At 38.8% G+C, this 22,413-nt stretch overlaps 1 protein-coding gene across 4 annotated transcripts; it reads left to right on the top strand.

Annotated features, from left to right (window-relative positions):
* The first annotated feature begins 2,263 nt into the window (after nucleotides 1-2,263).
* Nucleotides 2,264-20,998, top strand: styx.S (serine/threonine/tyrosine interacting protein S homeolog). Of its 4 annotated transcripts, NM_001094995.1 has the most exon segments (10): nucleotides 2,343-2,529; nucleotides 6,521-6,553; nucleotides 9,734-9,787; nucleotides 9,916-10,013; nucleotides 12,921-12,981; nucleotides 13,296-13,332; nucleotides 14,453-14,543; nucleotides 16,190-16,262; nucleotides 19,188-19,281; nucleotides 20,350-20,998. In NM_001094995.1, coding segments are annotated over 10 exon segments (672 nt in total). In that variant the 5' UTR covers nucleotides 2,343-2,472; the 3' UTR covers nucleotides 20,424-20,998.
* Nucleotides 20,999-22,413: the final 1,415 nt, after the last annotated feature.

The following is a 22,413-nucleotide window of genomic DNA, read 5'->3' as shown; positions in this document are numbered from 1 at the left end:
CATTGCTCCAATACCAAGTTGTATCTGTCCGTTGTGTTGCCCACCAAGAAGGGGTCGTCTGGGTGGGCAAGCTAGTAAGAGATCTCTTAGTATAATTTAGATGGAGAGACTACTGCCTGTATTTAATCATTTGAATAGGTAAAAGTTCAGGGTTAAATGATGGTGAAAGGTACAAAGTTTTCTTTTCCTTTTATAGTGCAGAGGGGTTGCATCTGTGTAAGTTTTATGCCGGTTTGTTATGAAATGTGAGGCATATAATGGGGTAAAATGCAAGCTTTGGGACGATTTATAAAAATGACATAAAAACCCGTTACATTTAGCATGGCTCTGCAGTTTGGTAGTTTGCAGTAGAAAACTGTTTTTACCCATTTTGGATTCATCAGAATGTGTACTTTTAGAAAATATATGGTTTTCTAGGGTCTCCGTTCTGTTAGGGGGTCTTATGGCTAGGGATGCACCGAATCCATTATTTTGGATTAAGCCGAACCCCCGAATCTTTTGTGAAAGATTTGGCCGAATACCGAACCGAATCCAAACTCTAATTTGCATATGCAAGGAAGGGGAAAAAATTTAACTTCCTTGTTTTGTGACGAAAAGTCATGCGATTTCCCTCCCCTAATTTGCATATGCAAATTTGGTTCGGCCGGGCAGAAGGTTCAGCCGAATTTTGCTGAAAAAGGCCGAATCCCGAACCGAATCCTGGATTTGGTGCATCCCTACTTATGGCACATAATACACATGCCGGGTGCTTATAATGCAGCATCCAGAATGTCAGCTGTGAAAATGTACCTGTTTTACCAATATTTGTTTGGTAGCAAAGATACCTCCTGGGCCCCCCTCTGTAGTTATGCCCCTGGTGACGGGCGAATCTGTCCCATTTTCTTAATGGAAAATTTGAAAAAGGCATATTTTCATATAAATTCATTTATTTGTTAGACTTTTTTTTCACTGCACATATTGTGCTGTTTTTGGGCTACTTTTGAAGTGCCTCTTGACTGGTTTTGGGCTGGTTTTGTAGCTGACTTTGGCTGGTTTTGAAAATTAGACCTAAACCAGCCCAAAACTAGCCAAGAGGCACTTCAAAAGTAGCCCAAAAACAGCACAATGTGTGCAATGAAAAAAAGTCTAAAAAATAAATGAATTTATGTGAAAATACACCACAATTTTCACTGTTTTGCAAATTTTTCCATGAAGCAAAATGTAACAGAATTGCTTGTCATCAAGGACGTAACTACATCGCGGGGACCAGGAGGTATAGGGGCCTATTTTGAAGGGCTGCCCGGGTCAAAACTTCCTGCCCGGTTTTCCAAATAAGGAATCCGGGCAATGATTGACACGTCAATCGGCCAATCGCCGAGTCATAGCCTCGCTCCTGATGTCATGGACACGCCCATCTATGACATGGCCCAACCCTCTGCCCGGTCTCCATCATTTCATACCTCCCAACATTTTGGAAGTAAAAGGAGGGACAAAAATTTTTTTCCCACACGTAGCGCAGCAATTTTTTGACCACACCCCTTTCTGTGGCCACACCCCCTAATTACCATGTTAGTTTTACAAAATTTGGCAGGTTATGAAAGTTTGAAAATATTTCTCCTTATCTAAACTGTGTTTTTGTGTCTCAAAATTGTTACAAAGTATCTTATTTGCACCTGTTAGCTGTTCTGGGCTCTGGTAAAAGCCAATTAAGTGAGAAACTTTTTCTGGCTGTTCAGTGCAGAGAAAAGAGGGACTTTCCAGTACAAATGAGGGACTGCGGGTTGAGCTGTCAAAAGAGGGACTGTCCCTCCGAAAAAGGGACAGTTGGGAGGTATGACCATTTCAAAAGGTGGCAACACTAATAGGAGCCCCATAAGGCCCTAATACATATACAATTTCAATAAATATGGGTAGAACAGGTCTAAAATTGAGGAAAGTAACGGGAAAAGGCGAGAATGGGATGGGAGACTGGGGTACAGACGCCAAAATCTGGTAACTCCTGACTTATACACAAGTTAGTCCCATTGCATGCTGGGTATTTTTAAACTTGGCAATTGTTAAACAAAAACTACATTACCCAACATGCATAGGGAGACACAGGCTTTTGCACATTAGAAATAACATTGGTTGGTTTCCAAAGTACAAACCAGCCAAAGGCCTAAAAAAGTCGAAATCCATACCTTGGCTAGTTTGTATCTTCAAAAACCGGCTGGGCTTTAAATTAGTAGCCCATTTGGGCTGGAAAACCGCCAACCTAGTCACTCTGGGGCAGTATTTTAGTGAGGACTGTAGAGACGTAGAGGCTCGCGCAAGAGATACAATACGTGCGCGCTCCCGCCTCCAGGAGCTTTGCACGCGCGTCGGTTTGTAGGCTGCAGCATGGCGCCGGGGGCAACAGTGTGTGATCCTACTGCCGGTCTAGTTCTCGCGTTCGGTCTGTCACATTAAACCACTCGCTACACCAAAGCCCTCAAAGCACCGAGGCCGCTGAGAATGGAGGACGTGAAGTTACAGTTTCCTTCTCTGCCCCTGTGCAAGGAAGAAGCTGAGGTGAGTAAGGGCCTGTTATTAGTGTGCCAGATAGTGTGCCTGATAGTGTGCCAGATAGTGTGCCAGCGGGGGAGGGACTGACAATAGGGCACTGCAGGGCATTTCCCTATTTGTGTAATGGTTTCCGAATCGAGGCTCCGAGCGGTTGTACAGCAGCAACCTGTAGTACTCGCAGCTCCAGTGTTTGTTGTGCTGCAGAGTCTGGGGAAGCGGGTGTGTCTGCTCTGTGCTGCCCTAAATCACCCTGTATACAACTACAGCCATCACTAGGCTTCTCCTCTAGTCTTGTTACAGTTCAGCCTATTCAGTAATTCAGCTCACATGCTGCTGTTTACGAATCAATCTCCTACACTGTCCCCTTCAGATGTTCTGTGCGATTTATATTCTGTGCGATTTATATTCTGTGCTATTCCTGGCTGACAACAAAGCCACGTGGAAGTTAAAGGAAACAATTGTATTTAAAGGGGACCTGTCACCCAGACACACAAGGCTGTATAATAAAAGTCCATTTCAAATTAAACATGAAACCCAAATTCTTTTTTCTTTTTTATTAAAACATTCATAGCTGTAAACTCATTTTAAAATCTCAGCTGTCAATCAAATATTGTCTGCTCCTCCTCTATGCCTTAGGGGCAGACAATTACTTTCACTTTCCATTAAGCAATTTCTAGGTGTCGCTGCTCTCCTCACATTCCCCCCGTTCTCATCACCATTTAATTGTGTAACCAGTGAGTGGGAATGGACATCGGGTCCCCCGTTCTGGTGCACAAACGAGATTCTGAGATGATGCAAGGCTTGTTAAGTGTGAAAATAAAAACTGGGTAAATAGGCTGTGCAAAATAAAAAAATGTCTAATATAGTTAGTTAGCCAAAAACATAATGTATAAAGGCTGGAGTGACTGGATGTCTAACAAAATAGCCAGAACACTACTTCCTGCTTTTCAGCTCTCTTGGTTTACACTGACTTCCCCTGGTTACCAGCAGTAACCAATCAGAGACTTGGGGGGGGGCACATGGGTCAAATCTGTTGCTTTTGAATCTGAGCTGAATGCTGAGGATCAATTACAAACTCACTGAACAGAAATGTACCATGTGGCCCCCCTTCAAGTCACTGACTAACTCAGTTAGCTGAAAAGCAGGAAATAGTGTTCTGGCTATTATGTTACACATCCAGGACAGATGGCTGTTGATACAAAGTAACAGTAGTCAGGTATCTCAGCAAAGTAGTCAGAAAGAACCGCAGGAGAGCTGGGGCTAGGCTTAGGGAACTGTTAGAAACCAATAATAATCATGAAAAGTCTGCATATTTTTTAAATGATGTATATTGCAAAGTTGCTTGAAATTGTGTTTACTTTTCAAAAAGCTAAATTTTTTTGGAGTTCCCCTTTAATTGATTTTATTTAGAAAGTTTCTTATTTCAATATAGTGAACTAATATTACATTTTCATTTTCGCAATCCTTTCCTTTTAAGGATGGAAAGTGGTTCATTTTGGTTAGTTTTTGATCAAAATGAAACGATCTGGACACAATATTTAACCATTTAATGTATAATATTGTAGTTGGAGGAGGGGCAGAAGTGTTAGCAATGAAATATCATATGCCTTTTTCATGTTTTAGGGATCATCTGAATAGTTTGGTAATAAATATGCAGAATACTCATTGCATTAATATTTATCATGGTTTTTCTTTAGCTGTTTATAAGGTAAAATGTTGCAGAGTGGCAATTTAATTAATTTTTTTTTTGTATACCGCACAGAACTTTTTTCATTTGAAGAGAAAACGGGGTGAAACAACCAATTGATTGAAATTTTTATTTACTAAAAATTAAAAAAGAAAAGGACACCACCCCGTATGTCTCCAAACTATTATTTATTTTTGACTTTTTTTAAAAAAAAATTTTTTTTTTAATTGGTAAATTAAGTATAGGAAAGCACATGCACTTTGAAATTGCATAGAGTGAGACAGTTGTGAATTGATGGTATTGGTGCAATTGATGTAGGAGAGAGATGATCCAGGAAAAAAATGTTTAATTTTTTTTATTAAAAAAAAAAGTGAAAAATAAATAGTTTGGAAACATACAGGGTGGTGTACTTTTCTTTTTAATTAAAAATGTTGAATTAATGTTTTAGAAATATTTAAAAAAAAAACACATTTCTTCTGCCTTTTGCCACACATAAATGCACTATGTGTGTGTTGCTGAAATTTAAATTTTAATGCAATATTATGCATGTATCTAGAAACAACACATTTTTGGTTCCTTGTCAGTAAGTGGTATCATTATAGTCCGTAGCTCTTAGACATCACATTGTCATGCTACCCCCCAAAAAACCATATTGCTTACATACATTTGTAAATTGTGTGAGGTTTTTGTAAGTTTTGAATTCCATTTTATGTGATTTTATTGGGACTTTTATATAAAGGCTTCGTTACCCATTTTGAACACATCAGGCGATCATCTATGTAAATGTGTAGGTTTTAGGGATCTTTGTGATGCCTAAAACATACTTTGTTTAATTTGGAGGGGCCAAAATGTTTGTTCTTTCAGGGTCATGACAGTAATCGTATTACTTGAGTAATCCTATTTCTCAGAAGAAACTTGACGTTTATATTGATAATTGGTGTTTTTACTCAAGAGCTATTGTGAGAAACTATAATGAAAAAAATGCAGCTTTTAGTCAATATTTGGAAATTTTGTAAACCCACTACATTTAGAAAGGATTTGCAGTTAGCTCATTTTGTACGTAGACACAGGCACCCGTTTAAACGTCCTGTATATATCCCCGTTTAAACCCGTATATATCTAAGATATATATCGTTTTCATGGGGTTACCTTATGATTAAGGGCTTTTGCAGGGGCCAAAGCCATAGAAAATTGTATGTGTTGTTTTTATTATTTGACCTGTGTCATTTATATTAATGAATATTGTCTTAATGTTTGTATACAACATGTTGGAGAAGAGTAAATTGGGAGTTGATCTTTAGACTTTTTGGAAACAAAAACATTTACAATTTGGCTTGAAACAGTTTATCTTTTTGAGTTCATAAAACATATAGCTAACTACAATATTTAGCAGCTGTAAAAAATCATATACCATTTTAATTTTTGGGTCTCTAGAAGGGTGGTTTATCCTATGTATATGTGGTTTTGTGAATATTTATATCTCATAGCATTATTAAATACTCTAGATGGCATGTCTTGATTTAATTTTTAGAAAATGAATCATAAAAGAGTTGCAATTTGGTAGTTTAGTTCTTTAGAAGACTTTCTGGAATTGTCATTTTGTAGTGTCTAGATCCTCGTATATTTAGAAGGCTATGAAGGCATACCAAATTCATAGGTATATGTCATCAGTATACATTTTATGTTCAAAAAGTTGATCTATACTCCCCATCCATCAAAAGAGTGTGCAGGCATAATTTTTTTTGAAAAAATAAAACTGACTAATTAATGGCTATGAACATCCTAGAGTAAGTCTATTCATATAGCCCAATATTGTGTTTCATTTGAGTCCAATGGTTTGGTTACTGCATGGGTTGATTTGGTGTAGGCTTTCTAAATGTTATGTTCTAGAATCCTAGCTGCAGGGTTCACTTTTTAGATTCTACGTGGCGTTTCTCAGAAATTGTCATTGTGTCCAACCAAAGTTAATTTTTAATCCAAATTTTTAAAGTGATTTCCCTTTTTCTCTTTAATAATAAAACAATACACTGTACCTGATCTAAACTACGATATAATTAATAGTTATTGGAAGCAAAACCAGCCTATAGGATTTTTTTTAATGTCTATATTTTCTAGTAGACTTAAGGTATGAAGATCCAAATTACGGAGATCTGGATAAAGGATCCCCAGTTCCCAAGCATTCTGGATAATAGGTTCTATACCTGTACTGCCGGTGTTTCCAGAGACTATACTGTGGGTCACATTATTAAAAAAACATATAGTTCTAATTTCATTGCAATTCAATTGACATGCTGTTTTTTTCCCCCAAAGGACTGGACCTATCCAATGAGAAGGGAAATGCAGGTATGGTTAACTTTTCACAGAATATCAATAAAATATTGGTCAGATTCTTGAACCTTTTTGCAAAGATTTTTGTTTCCCTCATTATTGATATGCTTCTTCGATCATATTTGTCGTAAGTGCCAAAAGCATTCCAACATTACATATTATATATTGTGTTAAGCTGGCCATAGATGTTGAGATTTTTAAAAGATCAGATCCTCATCGTGAGACCACGATCTTCTCAGAACGATCGTACAAATTTACCATCGACTAAAAAGACCAATTTGCCAGGAAAACAAAGGGGAGCTGCCTGCTTGGCCCTGCAGACATAGATAGATTGCACTGGGGCCGACAAAGATTTTTTGGCATGGCCGATCGATTTCCTGACAGATTTCAGACGAAAAATCGTAAAATGTACGATCGTTCGAATCCCACTAACCGCACGGTAATTTCGAAGGATTGGTTGGGACTTCCCTAAAATCGGTCGTTCGGCAAGAAGAATCGTCGCGTCTATGGGGAGATTTACTTTAGGTGCAAGACAGTATTAAGGCTGCTGTCACTAATATGAATAGAAATATGACTGAGGAAAATTGCAAATCATTTTCATACTTGAAAGAAAACATTTTACTGTTCCTTATGCATTTGTTTGTTAGCTTGTTAGAATACATAAAATCCTCATTGTAGTGATGAGGATACCTGCGGCTCGGGCGGGTTTGGGCCAACTTCGCACACGGGTGTGGGTTTAGCTCTTCTCCTGTTGTCCCTGCCCGCCACTGTCAAATGCCGGCTTCCGACTTCCGGTTTGTCTTCTATAGATGCTGCGCCCGCTAAGGGAGGGTGGGTTAGGGTCGGGTCCGGGTCGTGGTAATCCCAACCCACACATCACTACTTCTTTGGTAATTTTAAATAAAAATGTTGCAGTGCTATATATTCTAGAAAAGGTACAGAGGAGTTTGGAAAGAGTTATGGGTTCATTTAACACAAGGTCCAGAAAAAATTAGTCCCTGATTAAGCATAATGGCATGGGGCTTCATTTAGAGTAATATATTGTGCTTCAAACCTTTGCGGTAAGGGGACAGAAGGGAGAAACTATAGGGGTGAAGTGGTGCAGATTCATGGTGCTTCTCTGAGCACTTTTGCATTTTACTTAATTTTAATAGTGCTTTCTAAGATTTAAAATTTTAGACTTTTCTGCTAGGAAGGCTTCATTCAGCTCAGCAGCTCTCTTGAAGACCAGGAGTGTCAGTGACCCTATTTTTCACTTAATTCACTTACCCGACCTGTACTTGCACTCCGCAACCCACATTCTTACCCGCTTGGACCCCCCTACCTGACCAGACCTGCAAGTACCTTATCCGCAAGTGCGACCCGCTGATAATCAGGAAGTGCTGTCATTGTAAACCGGAAGTGACATCATCGGAAGTAGGCGTGATCAGAAAAAAGGAGCAAAACTTGCTATTGAGAAGCCGACCAGCGTCTATACCCGCACCCGGAGCTTACTAACCGCACCTCGCAGGGTACCGCAGGTTTTTGTGGTTAACCTGCAGGTACACTACCCGCTGCAGGACTCTACCTAGAGTTGCCGTTTCTAGGTTGTCACCAGCCTGGTATTGGCAGTGTATAATGTGTATCAAACTGCTAAAAATAGAAAATGAATGTACATTGTAAAAGTACACAATCAAAGTAGGATTTGAAATAAGGGACAAAATCAACCTAATGTAGGAATAATGGTAAAGAAAATGTTTTTTTATTGGTATTGGGCAAGAGAAGATCTACCCCAATCTCTACTGAGTTAGAAAAGAGGTGAAGGAGTGAAAGAAGTCCTGAGCATAAATAATTCTAGGGTCTCCATGTAAAAGGAGAGGTATATAACAATGAACAAAGATGTATACAAAATTATCGGAATTTCTTGAATTGTTGTAGTTTGGAGAGGAGCATATAATAAAGTGCACATGCTGGAAACACACACACACACACACACACACACACACACACACACACACACACACACACACTTCTGCCTGTCATACCAATGTGCAGATGGCATTGCATCTCTTACCCCCCTGTTGCTGATGTCTTTCCTCATTCTTCTCCAACATCATCTTGGCTATTGTTCTGTTTGAAGCAAAGTAAAGTTGAGCAGTGTCTATGTAATGTTTCCTTTAGCCATGAAAGTATAGATACCAATAACTTGGCCTGTCCAGCATGTTCATGCATGCCCTTAAAGGAGAAGGAAAGCTACGGAGGCATTTTATTGCCAATAGATTAGCTGCAATAGTGCAAGCTAGAATGCTATATTTATTCTGTAAATGTTTTACCATACCTGAGTAAAAAGCTATAGAAGCAGTCTGTTTAGGATAGCAGCTGCCATATTAGCTTGGTGTAACATCACTTCCTGCCTGAGTCTCTCCCTGCTCACTCATAACTCTGGGCTCAGATTACATCAGAGAAGGGAGGATGGGGGGAAGAGGAGCAAACTGAGCATGCTCACGCCCAGGGCAAGGAGGTTTAAGCTGAAGGCAGGAAGTCTGATACAGAAGCCCATGTGTACACAATAGAAGGAAAGAAATGCAGTGTTTCTTTTGACAGGGGACTCAGAGCAACATTACTTTGAGGGTTTACTGGTATATTTAGGTGGACCTTTCTGATAAGACTTACTTAGTTTTAATCTTTCCTTCTCCTTTAAGCACAATTCAACCCCTCCAAATGAAACCCAACTTCCAAACATACCAACTCGGCCATCCACTCACATAGAATATATATACCAATAGCTATATTAATTGTAGATTTTAGTATCACCATAGCCTTGGATATTATGCTTGTCCAAGAAATCATCCAAGCCACTCTTAAAGGCATTAACAGAATCCGCATCACATAATCACCCGGCAGTGCATTCCACAACCTCACTGTCCTCACTGTGAAGAACCACCTACTTTGCTTCAAATGAAAGTTATTTTCCTCTAGTCTGAAGGGGTGGCCTGTTTGTGGATTACTGCAGGGGTCTGTACTTGGTCCCTTGCAGCTATAATATATCGTTCTTCCAATGTTATTGCAGCAGCAGGCACTTAGAATGTGTCTTGGATCCTAAATGCCGTTGTTGGAGACCAGCTACAACATTAAATTGGATCTAACTTAATTTTAAAAATTGCCCTATTAAAGCTATTCTCATGTTCTCATTCTTCAACTTTTTTTCTTTTTAAGGAAATTTTACCTGGCTTATTTTTGGGTCCATATTCAGCAGCAATGAAAAGCAAGGTATGAAAGGGAGAAGCCAAAACTCTGTTATAGCTGTCTCAAATGCCTGATTTGTATGTCTGACTGAATCTCGTATTGTTTGAGGTCTCTCTAATGGTGTGTTTAAAGGGGATTTCTTTCTTTTCCAGCTCTCCGTACTTCAGAAATGTGGCATAACTCATGTCATCTGCATCAGACAAAACATTGAAGCCAATTTTATTAAACCAAACTTTCAGCAGTTATTTAGGTAAGTTTGTTCATGAAGTGTCATATGGAATATATTGTTAGGCCTTGGCTTCAGTGTTCAGTATTTCAACAAAGTAGAAAAGGCTGCAGGATGTTAGTTTCTTTAGCAAGTTTCTACCCTGGTAATTAAAAAAAATCTATATATGCAAGTTTCCTATATACATTGTTTGTATTTTAAATTTAAATGGGATTTACATTTTGCAAAGTTCAACTATTGTGGTACAACATTCCTGTTTACCTTTAAAATGCAATGAAGCAGATTTCCAAATACTTAAATTGAGCAGAAATCAGTTAATTTATTGTTATAGCTAGTTATCACTTAACCAAAGCACTATGCCAAGATCATCTAGGGGTATAATTTTTCTGTATTAGAACAGGGCTGCGTTCTTCACTACTATGCATGCCTAGACAACACTCATTCCCTAGAGCAGCACTGATTTTATTTGAAGGTATTTGGAAAGTAGGGTCCGGCATGACCAATGCTGAAGCTGTCCTTCCTTAATGGTCATTTATCACTACTAATTGCAAAAGAAAAACATTTTTATGGGTGCAGAGATTTAATATGCTTCCTTTAAGGACATAACAAGTCGGCTAAACAGAACCGTTAGGTTTCAATAAATAATTGCAAGCCCTTTTGGATTACATGCAACAAACAGGGACAATTAATATAGATCCAAAATAAAAAATCTAGTTAGGCCCATAAATCTTTGGACAGAGAACTTTTTTTTTCTAATTTTGGTTCTGTACATTATCACAATGAATTTTAAATGAAAAACTAAGATGCAGTTGAACTGCAGACTTTCAGCTTTAATTCAGTCAGTGGGTTGAACAAAAAGATTGTGAGGAACTAAAGCCTTTTTTTAACACAATCGCTTCATTTCAGGTGCTCAAATGTAATTAGACAAATTAAAAAAACTTTAACTTTAAAAAACAGGTGTGTAAAGATCAAATAAGAAATGTTTTCTTGTACAGATATTGGACCTAATATCCAGAGTCCTTGGGACCCAGGCCTTTCTGTATAACGGGTCTTTCCGTAATTTGGATCTTCATACCTTAAGTTTATTAGAAATGCTGCCCCCCTCTTTGTAACTCGATAGGCGACACTGTCTGTTGCTGCCTGCTCCAAAATACTCCCACCTTTCTTCTTACATACAGAGACTGGAGTTACAAAGAGGGGGCAGCGTGAGGGAGAGAGAGCCCTTTGCAGCAGCCCTTTGGTTTTTTTTTCCTCAGATTCTCCACACTGCTGTCCCACTCCACTGACTCCCTCCGCTACTCCTGTTTCCCCCCTCTGTCTCGTCCCAACAAGGGCGCCCACAATCTCCATTCATTATAGCAATGAACCAGACTGAACTACTATCTCCTCACATTATCAATGTGCAGCTCCACTTGCTCCAACAATTCCACAGAGTCCTTACTGTCCTGCTGCTCCGGCGCGTCCATCTTTACCCAGAATCTACTGACCAAGTTCTAATTCTGTTCATAAACTGAATGGGAGAAGCCTGCGACTCCCAACAAATTGGAAAGCAGCCCATACCCATACTTTTTCTTCAATGAACTTTATTGCAACACAGGGACGAACACGCGTGTAAGAATGTGATATCACAGCGCCAACAAAATCAATTGCTTCATACAGAAACAGTGTGACACTGTGAGAAAGAAAATGAATATGCATTTATACTTCATTATATAATAAACAAACTATATAAATGATGACCAAGTTACAGTACTTAGCAAATCAGTTACTAAAGCACACACAGCTCACAGACGCCAGAGAGAGATAGCAAAAGGAGGGGAAGCCCCTCCCCCTTCGTGACATCATAAGCTCACATTCTGACAGGAAGCAGGAGTCTGGCTGCCACAGTCGGATGCAGAATTGAATTTATGAAGTGAAAAAAAGCTTTAAGGAGAAAACAGTCAGCATGACCTATAGGTAACTTCAAGAATCGTTTTTTTTTTTTAAAAGATTTTTTTTTGGTGTCAGCTTCCCTTTAAGTATGAAGATCCAAATTACAGAAAGATCCTTATCACGAAAACCCTAGGCCCCGCCTATTCTGGATAACCGGTCCCATTACTGCTTAACACAAATCGTGTAAGGCTACCTCTTTTTGTACATGAATACATTTATACTTGAATTTTGATACACACTTTTTTGGAGGACTTCTCATTGAGTGCCTGCTCCTACACAACCGTTGATTCAGCTTGTTCTGACTATTGAAACAATATATAAGGAGTTATCTCTCCTCCAGTAAATACTCCATTCCATGAGTGCTTCGCTCTTGTATTTTACTTCAGAGTAGGGATACACCGAATCAAGGATTCGGTTCGGGATTCAGCCTTTTTTCAGCAGGATTCAGCCGAATCCTTCTGCCCGGCCGAACCAAATCCTTTTTGTCACAAAACAAGGAAGTAAAAAACGTTTCCCCTTCCAACCCCTAATTAGCATATGTAAATTAGGATTTGGTTCAGCAGCTGTTCGAATTGATACAATAGTTGCTAATACTCCAGAGATGCTGCTGAGAAATGGATCAACTAATGCTGCAAAATTATAACAGTTCAGAATCTGCACCTGAATGACTGAGCTGCCAGACTCAAACACCAGAGACACAAACATTCAACTTTAAACTTAAATTTTGGGAAAACTGTAAAAAAATAAAAGATGGAAAGCAATTGAAAAAATGTATTGAATTTTTTTTTTTTATGGTGAACAAACAGCTAAAAAGTGTTTGAAATTGAACAACCCCTTTAAGCTCAACACTTTATTATTTGAGTGTAGTTCTCTTTTAAACTACAGTTTGAGTTGTGAGACTTTAAATTTTGACCAACAATTTCTAATGTATTTCATTGGTTAGGAACTGTATGAGGAGCCCAAGCAAATGCTACATCTTTGTTCCTTTTCTGTTGCCAGGTACTTAGTGCTGGACATTGCAGATAATCCAGTTGAAAACATAATTCGCTTTTTCCTAACGGTAATTTTGTTTGTTGTTTTTCTTCGGATTCACCCCAGCTTCATCTTGACTATTATCAGTTAATACAGTCACAGTAAAACCTTGGTTCTTATTTTATTACTGAGATTTGTTAATAACATAACTGTTCAAAAGTTTGCAATTGATCCTCCGCATTCAGCTCAGAGTCGAAAGCAAACCGTTATGACCCATGTGGCCCCCACCCCCTCACGTCACTGATCTGTTCCTGCCTGGTAACTAATAACTATAAATCCATAGGCATCAAATCATTTTTCTAAATGATCATTTTACCCTTTTATTTTTTTCCCTATATACAGTCCAAGGAATTTATTGATGGATGTTTACAAACTGGAGGTAATGTCCAAATTAGTTTACTGCTTCTTCTACAGTACTTATAGAAACGAGCACAATGGTTATCAGTAGCTCTGTTATTATGCAAAAAAAAAAACTATTCGTAACAAACGGTAGGGATGCACAGAATCCACTATTTGGGATTCAGCCGAATCCCTGAATCCTTGGTGAATGGTTCGGTCCAAAAAATGAACCGAATCCTAATTTGCATATACACGGAAGGGAAATGGGGGGGGGGGGAATCTTCTTTTGTGACGTGATTTCCCTACCTGGCCCTAGTTTACATATGCAAATTAGGATTCGGATTAGGTTCGGCCGAATCTGAATCCTGCTGCAAAAAGGCTGAATCCGGAACCGAATCAAAGGGTAAAGGATATATTATACCCTCCTGAAGTCCAAATACATTTGGAATTTATTTACCTAGCAAAGTATTCTGTTGAGTTGTACGGCCTCGTGATTAGTGATGAGCGAAAGTTATCGGCAGTTTTTCCCGCGAAAAGATGCCCATAGACTCCAAATTTTGCACGTCAAAATTTGTCTCCCATAGACTTTATTGTGCCTCCCACTCCTTGACAAAAAATGTTGCCAAAATATTGGGGTGATTCCCTTGCCTGAAGTGTCCACTATCTGACTTGTATACTGTTAATGCTGGGTGGCATGTATATAATATGGAAATTAACACTGGTATGTAAACTTTGTATTTAACACCTGATTTGCACAATACTTTGAAACGTGTTGCAGCACCACTTTTGTATTGAAATATTTTTTAGTATGGTCTGTGGTGTTTTGTCAGAGACTCTCATTCATACTAACAAGCTTAGCTACAACAGTGTAGAACAGGCATAAACGGGATACCTGATCACATTATAAAATTAACTGATTAAAAAGATGGTGTGCAGAAAGAATTGTATTTGATTTGTTGTTATAACTTGTAATAAATGTGTGTACACAACATATAACTAGGTGGCCGTCCAACTGTTAAAGAAAAACTATGCCCCCCAGACTGAGCCCATTGTCAGTTTGTGCCTATATATCTGGTGACTGTATCCAGTATCCACAGTATTGTTACTTTTAGTGCATGTGTTGTGACTGCATGAATTCACGTTATGTCTGTTTTGTGCAGGAAAGGTCCTTATCCACGGCAATGCAGGGATCTCTAGAAGCGCTGCCTTAGTAATTGCTTATATTATGGAGACATTTGGAATAAAATACAGGTAAGTTTAATAGTACCTTTTTTCCCTATTGGGTCTCCCTAAGTTATTTTCCATACATGGTTACATAGTTAAATTGGGTTGAAAAAAGACCAAGTCCATCAAGTTCAACCCCTCCAAATGAAACCCAGCATCCATACATTCATACACTTACACTGACCCCTCCTTATACTCACATAAACTATATATACCCATATCTATACTAACTGAAGATTTTACTATCACAATAGTCTTGGATATTATGCTTGTCCAAGAAATCATCCAAACAACTCTTAAAAGCATTAACAGAATCAGCAGTTACATCATTTTGGCAGGGCATTCCACAACCTCACTGTGAAGAGCAAGCTACACTGCTTCAAATGAAAGTTCTTCTCCTCTAGTCTAAAGGGGTGGCTTCTGGTTTGGTGAACCTCTTCAGCAAAACTAGAAACTGTACTTTCAATGCCCAGGTCATGAATAAACAAGTTGAAAAGCAAAGGACCAAGTACAATTTAACCAGTAACCTTCTGTGTGGCACTGTATCAAATGCTTTAGTTTAAGTAGATCACATCCACTGCCATCCCAGAATTGAGGTCCCTGCTCACCTCATAAAAAGCATTAAATTAGTCTGGCAAGATCTATTGCACATAAAACCATGCTGGCACAAACTCACAGTATTATTATTTGCAATGAAGTCAAGTACTTTATTCCTTAATGCCCCTTAGAAAAGCTTTCCTACCACTGACAGACTAAGTGGCCTATAGTTTTGAGGCTGAGAACGGGATTTCTTTTTGAATAACCGCACCACATTAGCAATTCGTCAGTCTTTCGGCACTATGCTAGACCTCAATGAATCCTGAAAAATTAAATAAAGAGGTTTGGCAATCAGAGAGCTAAGCTCGCAAACTACCTTGGGATGGATACCTTTCGTCCCCTGACCTTCGTTTATAGCAACATGTTCTAGTCCCTGTTGAATTTCCTTTTGCATGAACCGTGCATCATGAGTTGTATTACTGGAATTGGGACTATTAAAAAGGAAACTTTAATTTTAATAAGTGGTTCCTCATTTATGTAGACAGATGAAAAATAACAGTTCAGAATCTCTGCTTTTTCTCTGTTCTCATCAACCAGATCACCCCCCGCTGATATTAAGGGTCCCAACCCTTCCTGCAAGCTGACCAACACGTCTTAATTCTAAACACTATTGTACACAGGTCTGGACTGATATTCATAATAGTTCCTGGCATGTAAAAGTACAGAGAGGCCATAACAGTTCCCACCACAGGATCAATAAATAGTGACATCTTTCAGCAGCCGCTCTGGCATTTGCCGGAATCTACAACTTTCCAATCCAGGCCTGGATGCACACAGCAATTGAAAAGTTATGTTTTCATGTAGTATCACTATTGCTGCCTATGGGAGTTGCTGCTTTTCTGGCAATTCCTGTTGGTGACATTGAGATGATGACTGGCAACTTTTGTGCATTGTGACATTGCATGGTTTTAATATACAATATATGTATTGGTACAAGTTCCCTCTGGTCCTATCAACTTCTTGTCATTTACTGCCTCCCAGTGGTTTGCAGGTGGATCAGTGGATCTGTGAGTCCTAAACTAACCTCTTTGTGTTCATGTAACTACATCTAACTGCCTTTCTCCCCTTTTGTCAAGGGATGCCTTTACATATGTCCAGGAGAGAAGATTCTGTATTAATCCCAACGCTGGATTTGTTCACCAGCTTCAGGTAGCCTCACTTATTATTTCCTATACATGCATACACCAACACATACATATGTAAGTTATGGAGACTATATATATGTAAGTATTCATTTTTTTAAAGAAATCCCAGGAGTGCGGTACCATATCTGTATGTATGTATGTATGTATGTATGTATGTATGTATGTATGTATGTATGTATGTATGTATGTATGTATGTATGTATGTATGTATGTATGTATGTATGTATGTATGTATGTATGTATGTATGTATGTATGTATGTATGTATGTATGTATGTATGTATGTATGTATGTATGTATGTATGTATGTATGTATGTATGTATGTATGTATGTATGTATGTATGTATGTATGTATGTATGTATGTATGTATGTATGTATGTATGTATGTATGTGTATATATATATATATATATATATATATAATGCACCGAATCCGGGATTCGGCCTTTCAGCAGGATTTGGCCGAATCCTTCGGCCGTATTAGGGGCAGGGAGGGAAATCCCATGACTTTGTCACAAAACAAGGAAGTAAAAAATGTTTTCCCCATTCACACTCCTAATATGGCCATATCTTTTTTTTGAAGGATTTGGGGGTTCGGCCTAGTGGATTCGGTGCATCCAGTAAAAAGTTCGCTCTCAGGTCTTGTATTGCAAAAAAAATTTTGTTTATTCAACGTTTCAGCTCTTTGCCCTGAGGACATTTCAAGAGCCGAAATGTGAAATGTTGAGTCTAGCCAAATCTGAACACTTCATAAAGGGACGGGCACACTAAAGATCCTATGCTCTATGATTAAGGGGCTGATTCACTAAGCTCGAGTGAAGGATTCGAATGAAAAATACTTCGAATTTCGAAGTATTTTTTGGGTACTTCGACCATCGAATTGGTTAAATTCATTCGAATTCGAACGAAATCGAACGAATCGAACGAAAAATCGTTCGACTATTCGACCATTCGATAGTCGAAGTACTTCCCCTTTAAAAAAAACTTCGACCCCCTACTTCGGCAGCTAAAAGCTACCGAAGTCAATGTTAGCCTATGGGGAAGGTCCCCATAGGCTTGCCTGTGATTTTTTGATCGAAGGATTTTCCTTCGATCGTTGGATTAAAATCCTTCGAATCGTTCGATTCGAAGGATTTAATCGTTCGATTGAACGAAAAATCCTTCGATCGATCGATCGCAGGATTAGCGCTAAATCCTTCGACTTCGATATTCGAAGTCGAAGGATTTCAATCCGAGGGTCGAATTTCGAAGTATTTTTAACTTCGAAATTCGACCCTTAGTGAATCGGCCCCTAAGTGTCCTGTAGGCATGACACCTATAGGGCTGCATTGATGATGGTATCGATAATTTTTTTTTTTTTTTTTCTACTGCTACTTTTTTGGATGGCCTGGCTTTTGGGAATCTTCAGTGTGCCTATCCTTTATGCACTTCTATGATATCATCCACTTCCCTAAGCTGAGAGTCTGGGGCTGGAGCACCTGGACAACATTATGATACTATGAATCGTGTTTAGTGCAAACTGATTTTGATTGGTTATACTTATTAAAGTTTGGATTCAGGTTAGTATCTGGACGATTCTTCTGTGAAGAGATAGGTCTTTGGCCCAATGCAAAAAATATGGATTTAGTGCAGCACTAAACCCCAACCAATTTACAGTTGTGTTCACAATAATAGTGTGTTTTAAAAAAGTGAATAAAGCTCAAAATCCTTATAATAGCTTTTATTTCCATACATGCAAATGCATTGGGAACGCACTGTATAAACTAAAACATGATTTTGTTTTCCTTTGAATCACTGAACTAATATTTAGTTGTATAACCAGTGTTTCTGAGAACTGCTGCACATCTGTGTTGTATGGAGTCCACCAACTTCTGGCACCTGTTACATTCCACAATTCTTCTGCATTTCTTGGTTTTGCCTCACAAACAGCATTTCTGATGTCACCCTACAAGTTTTCTATTGGATTAAGGTCCAGGGATTGGACTGGCCACTTCATAACATCAATCTTGTTGGTTTGGAGCCAAGATGTTGCTCGTTTACTGGTGTGTTTGCGGTCGTTGTCTTGTTGAAACCCCCATTTCAAGGGTATTTCCTTATCGGCATTAGGCAACATGATCTCTTCAAGTATTTTGATGTATTGAAACTGATCCCTGGTATGTGATAAATAGGCCCAACACCATAGTATGAGAAACATCCCCATATCATGATGCTTGTGCCACTGACTTTGCTTTCTTCACTCTGTACTGTGACTTGAATTCCATGTTTGGGGCTCGGCTGACAAACTGTAGACCCAAAAAGAACAATCTTGCTTTCATCAGTCCACAATGTTGTGCCATTTCTCTTTAGGCCAGTCAATGGGGTCTCTTTAATCAACACTTGGCAAATTTGCCCATGGGCAGTAACCCATGGCAACCAATCAAATTGCTACTTGCAGCTAGCTTTAAAAAGCTAATCACTGATTGGTTGCTATAGACAACTGCCCATGGGCAAATTTGCCCAGTGTTTATAAATGAGCCCTAGTGTGTTCTTTGGCAAATTGTAGCCTCTTCAGCAGGTCTTTTTTTCAACATTGGGACTTTGCAGGGGCTTCTTGCCGATATCTTGGCTTCACATAGGCGTCTTTTAATTGTAACATTACTCACATGTAACTTTAGACTGTCTTTGATCTTCCTGGAGCTGACCATTGGCTGAGTCTTTGACATTTTGCCTATTCTTCTATCCATTCGAATGGTAGTTTTCCGTTTTCTTCCACGTCTTTCAGTTTTTGGTTGCCGGGTACCAGGTAGGCTGGGGGGTGGGGGAGGAGGGTCTACGTAGGGTAGGGTTTTTTTTATGCGGTTTGAATTCTCCTTTAATGTCCCTGGACTTGACACTTTCAGTTATTTGGTGCATTTATCAAAGTGGTGAGGTCTGTGCTTATTTCTTCTAGGAATATGAAGCCATCTATCTAGCAAAATTAACCATCAAAATGATGTCTCCTCTGCAGCTGGGAAGGCCGTTATGTATTCAGTCTGGTGCTACTGGTAAAGCAGCTGCTATTTATGTGGCATTGAATGTGCCCTCTATCAGAAACCTACAGACATTAGCAATAATAACACAAACACTCCCATTACCATTGTCTTCTCTGCCTATGTTTGGCGCTTACATATTTCTTTTCCTTTCTCTTCCACTCACTACTCACTGGTTCCATTGCTGTAAAATGTATTCCCCACTCTCTCGCCTCTGCCCACTGTGACCTTCTAACTCATAAACTCTCGTAATAAGTCACATGACTGCAAGGGGTTGTTTTATCAACGCTCAAAATTTTTGGATTTGAGCAAAACTGCAGCAAAAAAGGTGTCTGCTTGAATATTTTTTGAAACCGTAAATTTTTTATAAAGGGGTGGATCAGCTTTAAGTTTTTAGTATGTTCTAGATTGGCTAATTCCAAAAGAAAAAAAAAATTCTAATATAGTTAGCCAAAAATGTAATATATAAAGGCTGGAGTGATTGGATGTGTAACATGATAACCAGAACACTACTTCCTGCTTCACAGCTCTCTTGGTTTCCACTTATTGGTTACCAGGCAGTAACCAATCAGAGACTTGAGGGGGGGACACATGGGTCATAATTGTTTGCTTTTGAATCTGAGCTGAATGCTGAGGATCAATTATAGACTCACTGAACAGTTATGTCCCATGTGGCCACCCTTATTGTCGCTGACTAACTCAGAGTTAGAGAGCTGCAAAGCAGGAAGTAGTGTTCTGGCTATTATGTTAGACATCCAGTCACTCCAGCCTTTATACTTTACATATTTGGCTAACTGTTAGAAATATTTTATCCAGTTTTTATTTATTTTTACACTGAACTGTTCCTTTAATTCAAATACCTCTAGGTTCAGTTTATTTGCACTTTAGTAATAGCCTGGGACTTAATTTGTGACTCTTTATTTCTGGGATGAAATTCCATTGGTAATTCTACACAAGAGGCAAAATGGGCGGGGCTTCAATGGCTAGTAACTGTGAGGGGGGCTGTTGTCACACTACCATTAACCACTGGTTGACCAGTTTAAAGTTTAATATTCTTTGACATTTTCTCTTTGTTGTTTGTAGGCAGTCTCAAACGGACACTTGATGATGAAGATGAACTTGGAAACATGCAGGTGTCTGCAGCCCATGAGGGATAATAGATGGTTAGTATTGCAGTAGCCCGAAATGGATTCAAAAAGCCTGGAGCTCACCACATACACATTTGCCCAGTCGTCTTCTTGCCCAGGTGCTGCTTTTGGAGTTTCTCGACTATATCGGGGCTTTGTTAATGGATGCGTGATTGGCACTGATCATTTTACTACGTTTTACACAGCTGTTTTACTAAATCCCAAAATATTTTCCGACTTGAGAAGAGGTAATATTGCAATAATGCACTTTTTTCATACTTGAAGCTTTTTTTTTTTTTTTTTCCTTTATTTGTAAGATAACGTGGTCACATGAAACACAATGCAAATGACAGGAGAAAAGAGGACTGTTTCTATTAAAAGTTATTTAATTTATAAGAAACGTCTTTAGTAATGAACTGTTTGCTAAACTTTTGTGTTTTGTAAATACATTTTATAGGTTTAGAAGTTCTGTGGATTTTTAACAAATAATTCTATACTAAGACTTACTTGTTATGCAATTTATATTGTGGCTTAGGCCGGAAGATTTCTTGTTTCTTCATATTAAATTGAACTGTTGTTTTTCAAATAAACAGACTGAAAAGAAATGATTTGAATGAATACTATTAAGTTGGTCAGATTTGTATTTCTGGGCCTTCTGAGCAGTAATTACAAGTAACTTTATATATTGTTTTTATAATCCACAAGAGCCGTGAATATCCTGTAAATTATATCTTTAGAAACGGTGAGTAGTGATGTCATCTGTTATAAACGGTGAGTAGTGATGTCATCTGTTATAATAAAATGCCATCATTACTCACCATATATATTTATTTATATATTAGAAGTAACCTTGGAGTTCCATGACATGTATAAAAGCACTCAGCCTTGGAACTCCTCGGTGACTTATATTATCCTTATATTTTACAATAGGAGATATTTTATATCTGCTCACACCAAGTAATCCAAGCATGTCACTTTACAATAAAGGAGAATTCATGTACAGTAGTTTATAATACTACAAGTATGGGACCCGTTATTCAGGATGCTCGGGATCAGAGGTTTTCCGGATAACCGATCTTTCCATAATTTGGATTTTCATACCTTTAAAAGAGAAGGAAAGCTACAGAGGCATTTTATTGCCAATAGATTAGCTGCAGTAGTACAAGCTAGAATGCTATATTTATTCTGTAGAATGTTTTATTATACCAGAGTAAAAAGCACTAGAAGCCGTTTGTTTAGGATAGCAGCTGCAGTATTAGCTTGGTGTGACATCACTTCCTGCCTGAGTCTCTCCCTGCTCACTTACGGCTCTGGGTTCAGATTACAGCAGAGAAGGGAGGGGGGGGGAGCAAACTGAGCATGTTCACATGCTGAAAAAGGCCGAATCCTGGATTCGGTGCATCCCCTGATAATACCCTTAGGGATGCCGTCTGACAATTCCTATCCACAGCAGTAAATGAAGGGAGAAATTCACTGCATACAGTGCATAAAAACGGTACAGATTTTTTAATTAAAGTATATTGCAGATAGGTTTCTTTTTCATTAAAGAAAGTAAAAAACTTTTTATTTTTTTGCCTTTCCTTGTCCTTTAAAAGAAGACATCTTATTGGTTGCTATGGGTTACTGCTCTGCCTTTTATTACATATGAGGGAATGTGTGGCTTATAATTGCTATTGTTGCCACTAGGGGGCAGACTGGAGCTTTACGCCTCAGTAATGAATAGACATTGGGACACAGCCTTGCTATACTCGTGTGACACGAATAAAACTCAGTATGGAGAATGAATGAAGCCAACACCATATATGGAGTGTCAGCAATTAGAGTTAATTAGAGTTTCAGCTCACACCGCCTATAATGTCCACTGTGCTCAATGATATTGGGTGGCTGCCCTTGTCTCTCAGGCTACAGCCGACTATAATACAGTGACGGGAGAGAGATCAGACGCCGGTCCTGCTCACAACTCTTCCTGCGGTTAGACACCGCCATTAGAAATCACAGGGTCTCATATAACATTACCGGG

Source organism: Xenopus laevis, chromosome 8S (assembly GCF_017654675.1).
Source record: "Xenopus laevis strain J_2021 chromosome 8S, Xenopus_laevis_v10.1, whole genome shotgun sequence".
NCBI lineage: Eukaryota > Metazoa > Chordata > Amphibia > Anura > Pipidae > Xenopus > Xenopus laevis.
Note: the sequence above shows the minus strand (reverse complement) of the source record. Positions and strands in the feature narration are given on the sequence as shown.

What these genes read in the sequence shown, in the direction of transcription:
- styx.S (XM_041574287.1), top strand. Translation starts at nt 2,473, where the DNA reads ATGGAGGACGTGAAGTTACAGTTTCCTTCTCTGCCCCTGTGCAAGGAA. An exon ending in TGGATGTTTACAAACTGGAG is followed by an intron (nt 13,333 to 14,452) that starts GTAATGTCCAAA and finishes TGTTTTGTGCAG; the next exon opens with GAAAGGTCCTTATCCACGGC. An exon ending in ACATTTGGAATAAAATACAG is followed by an intron (nt 14,544 to 16,189) that starts GTAAGTTTAATA and finishes CCTTTTGTCAAG; the next exon opens with GGATGCCTTTACATATGTCC.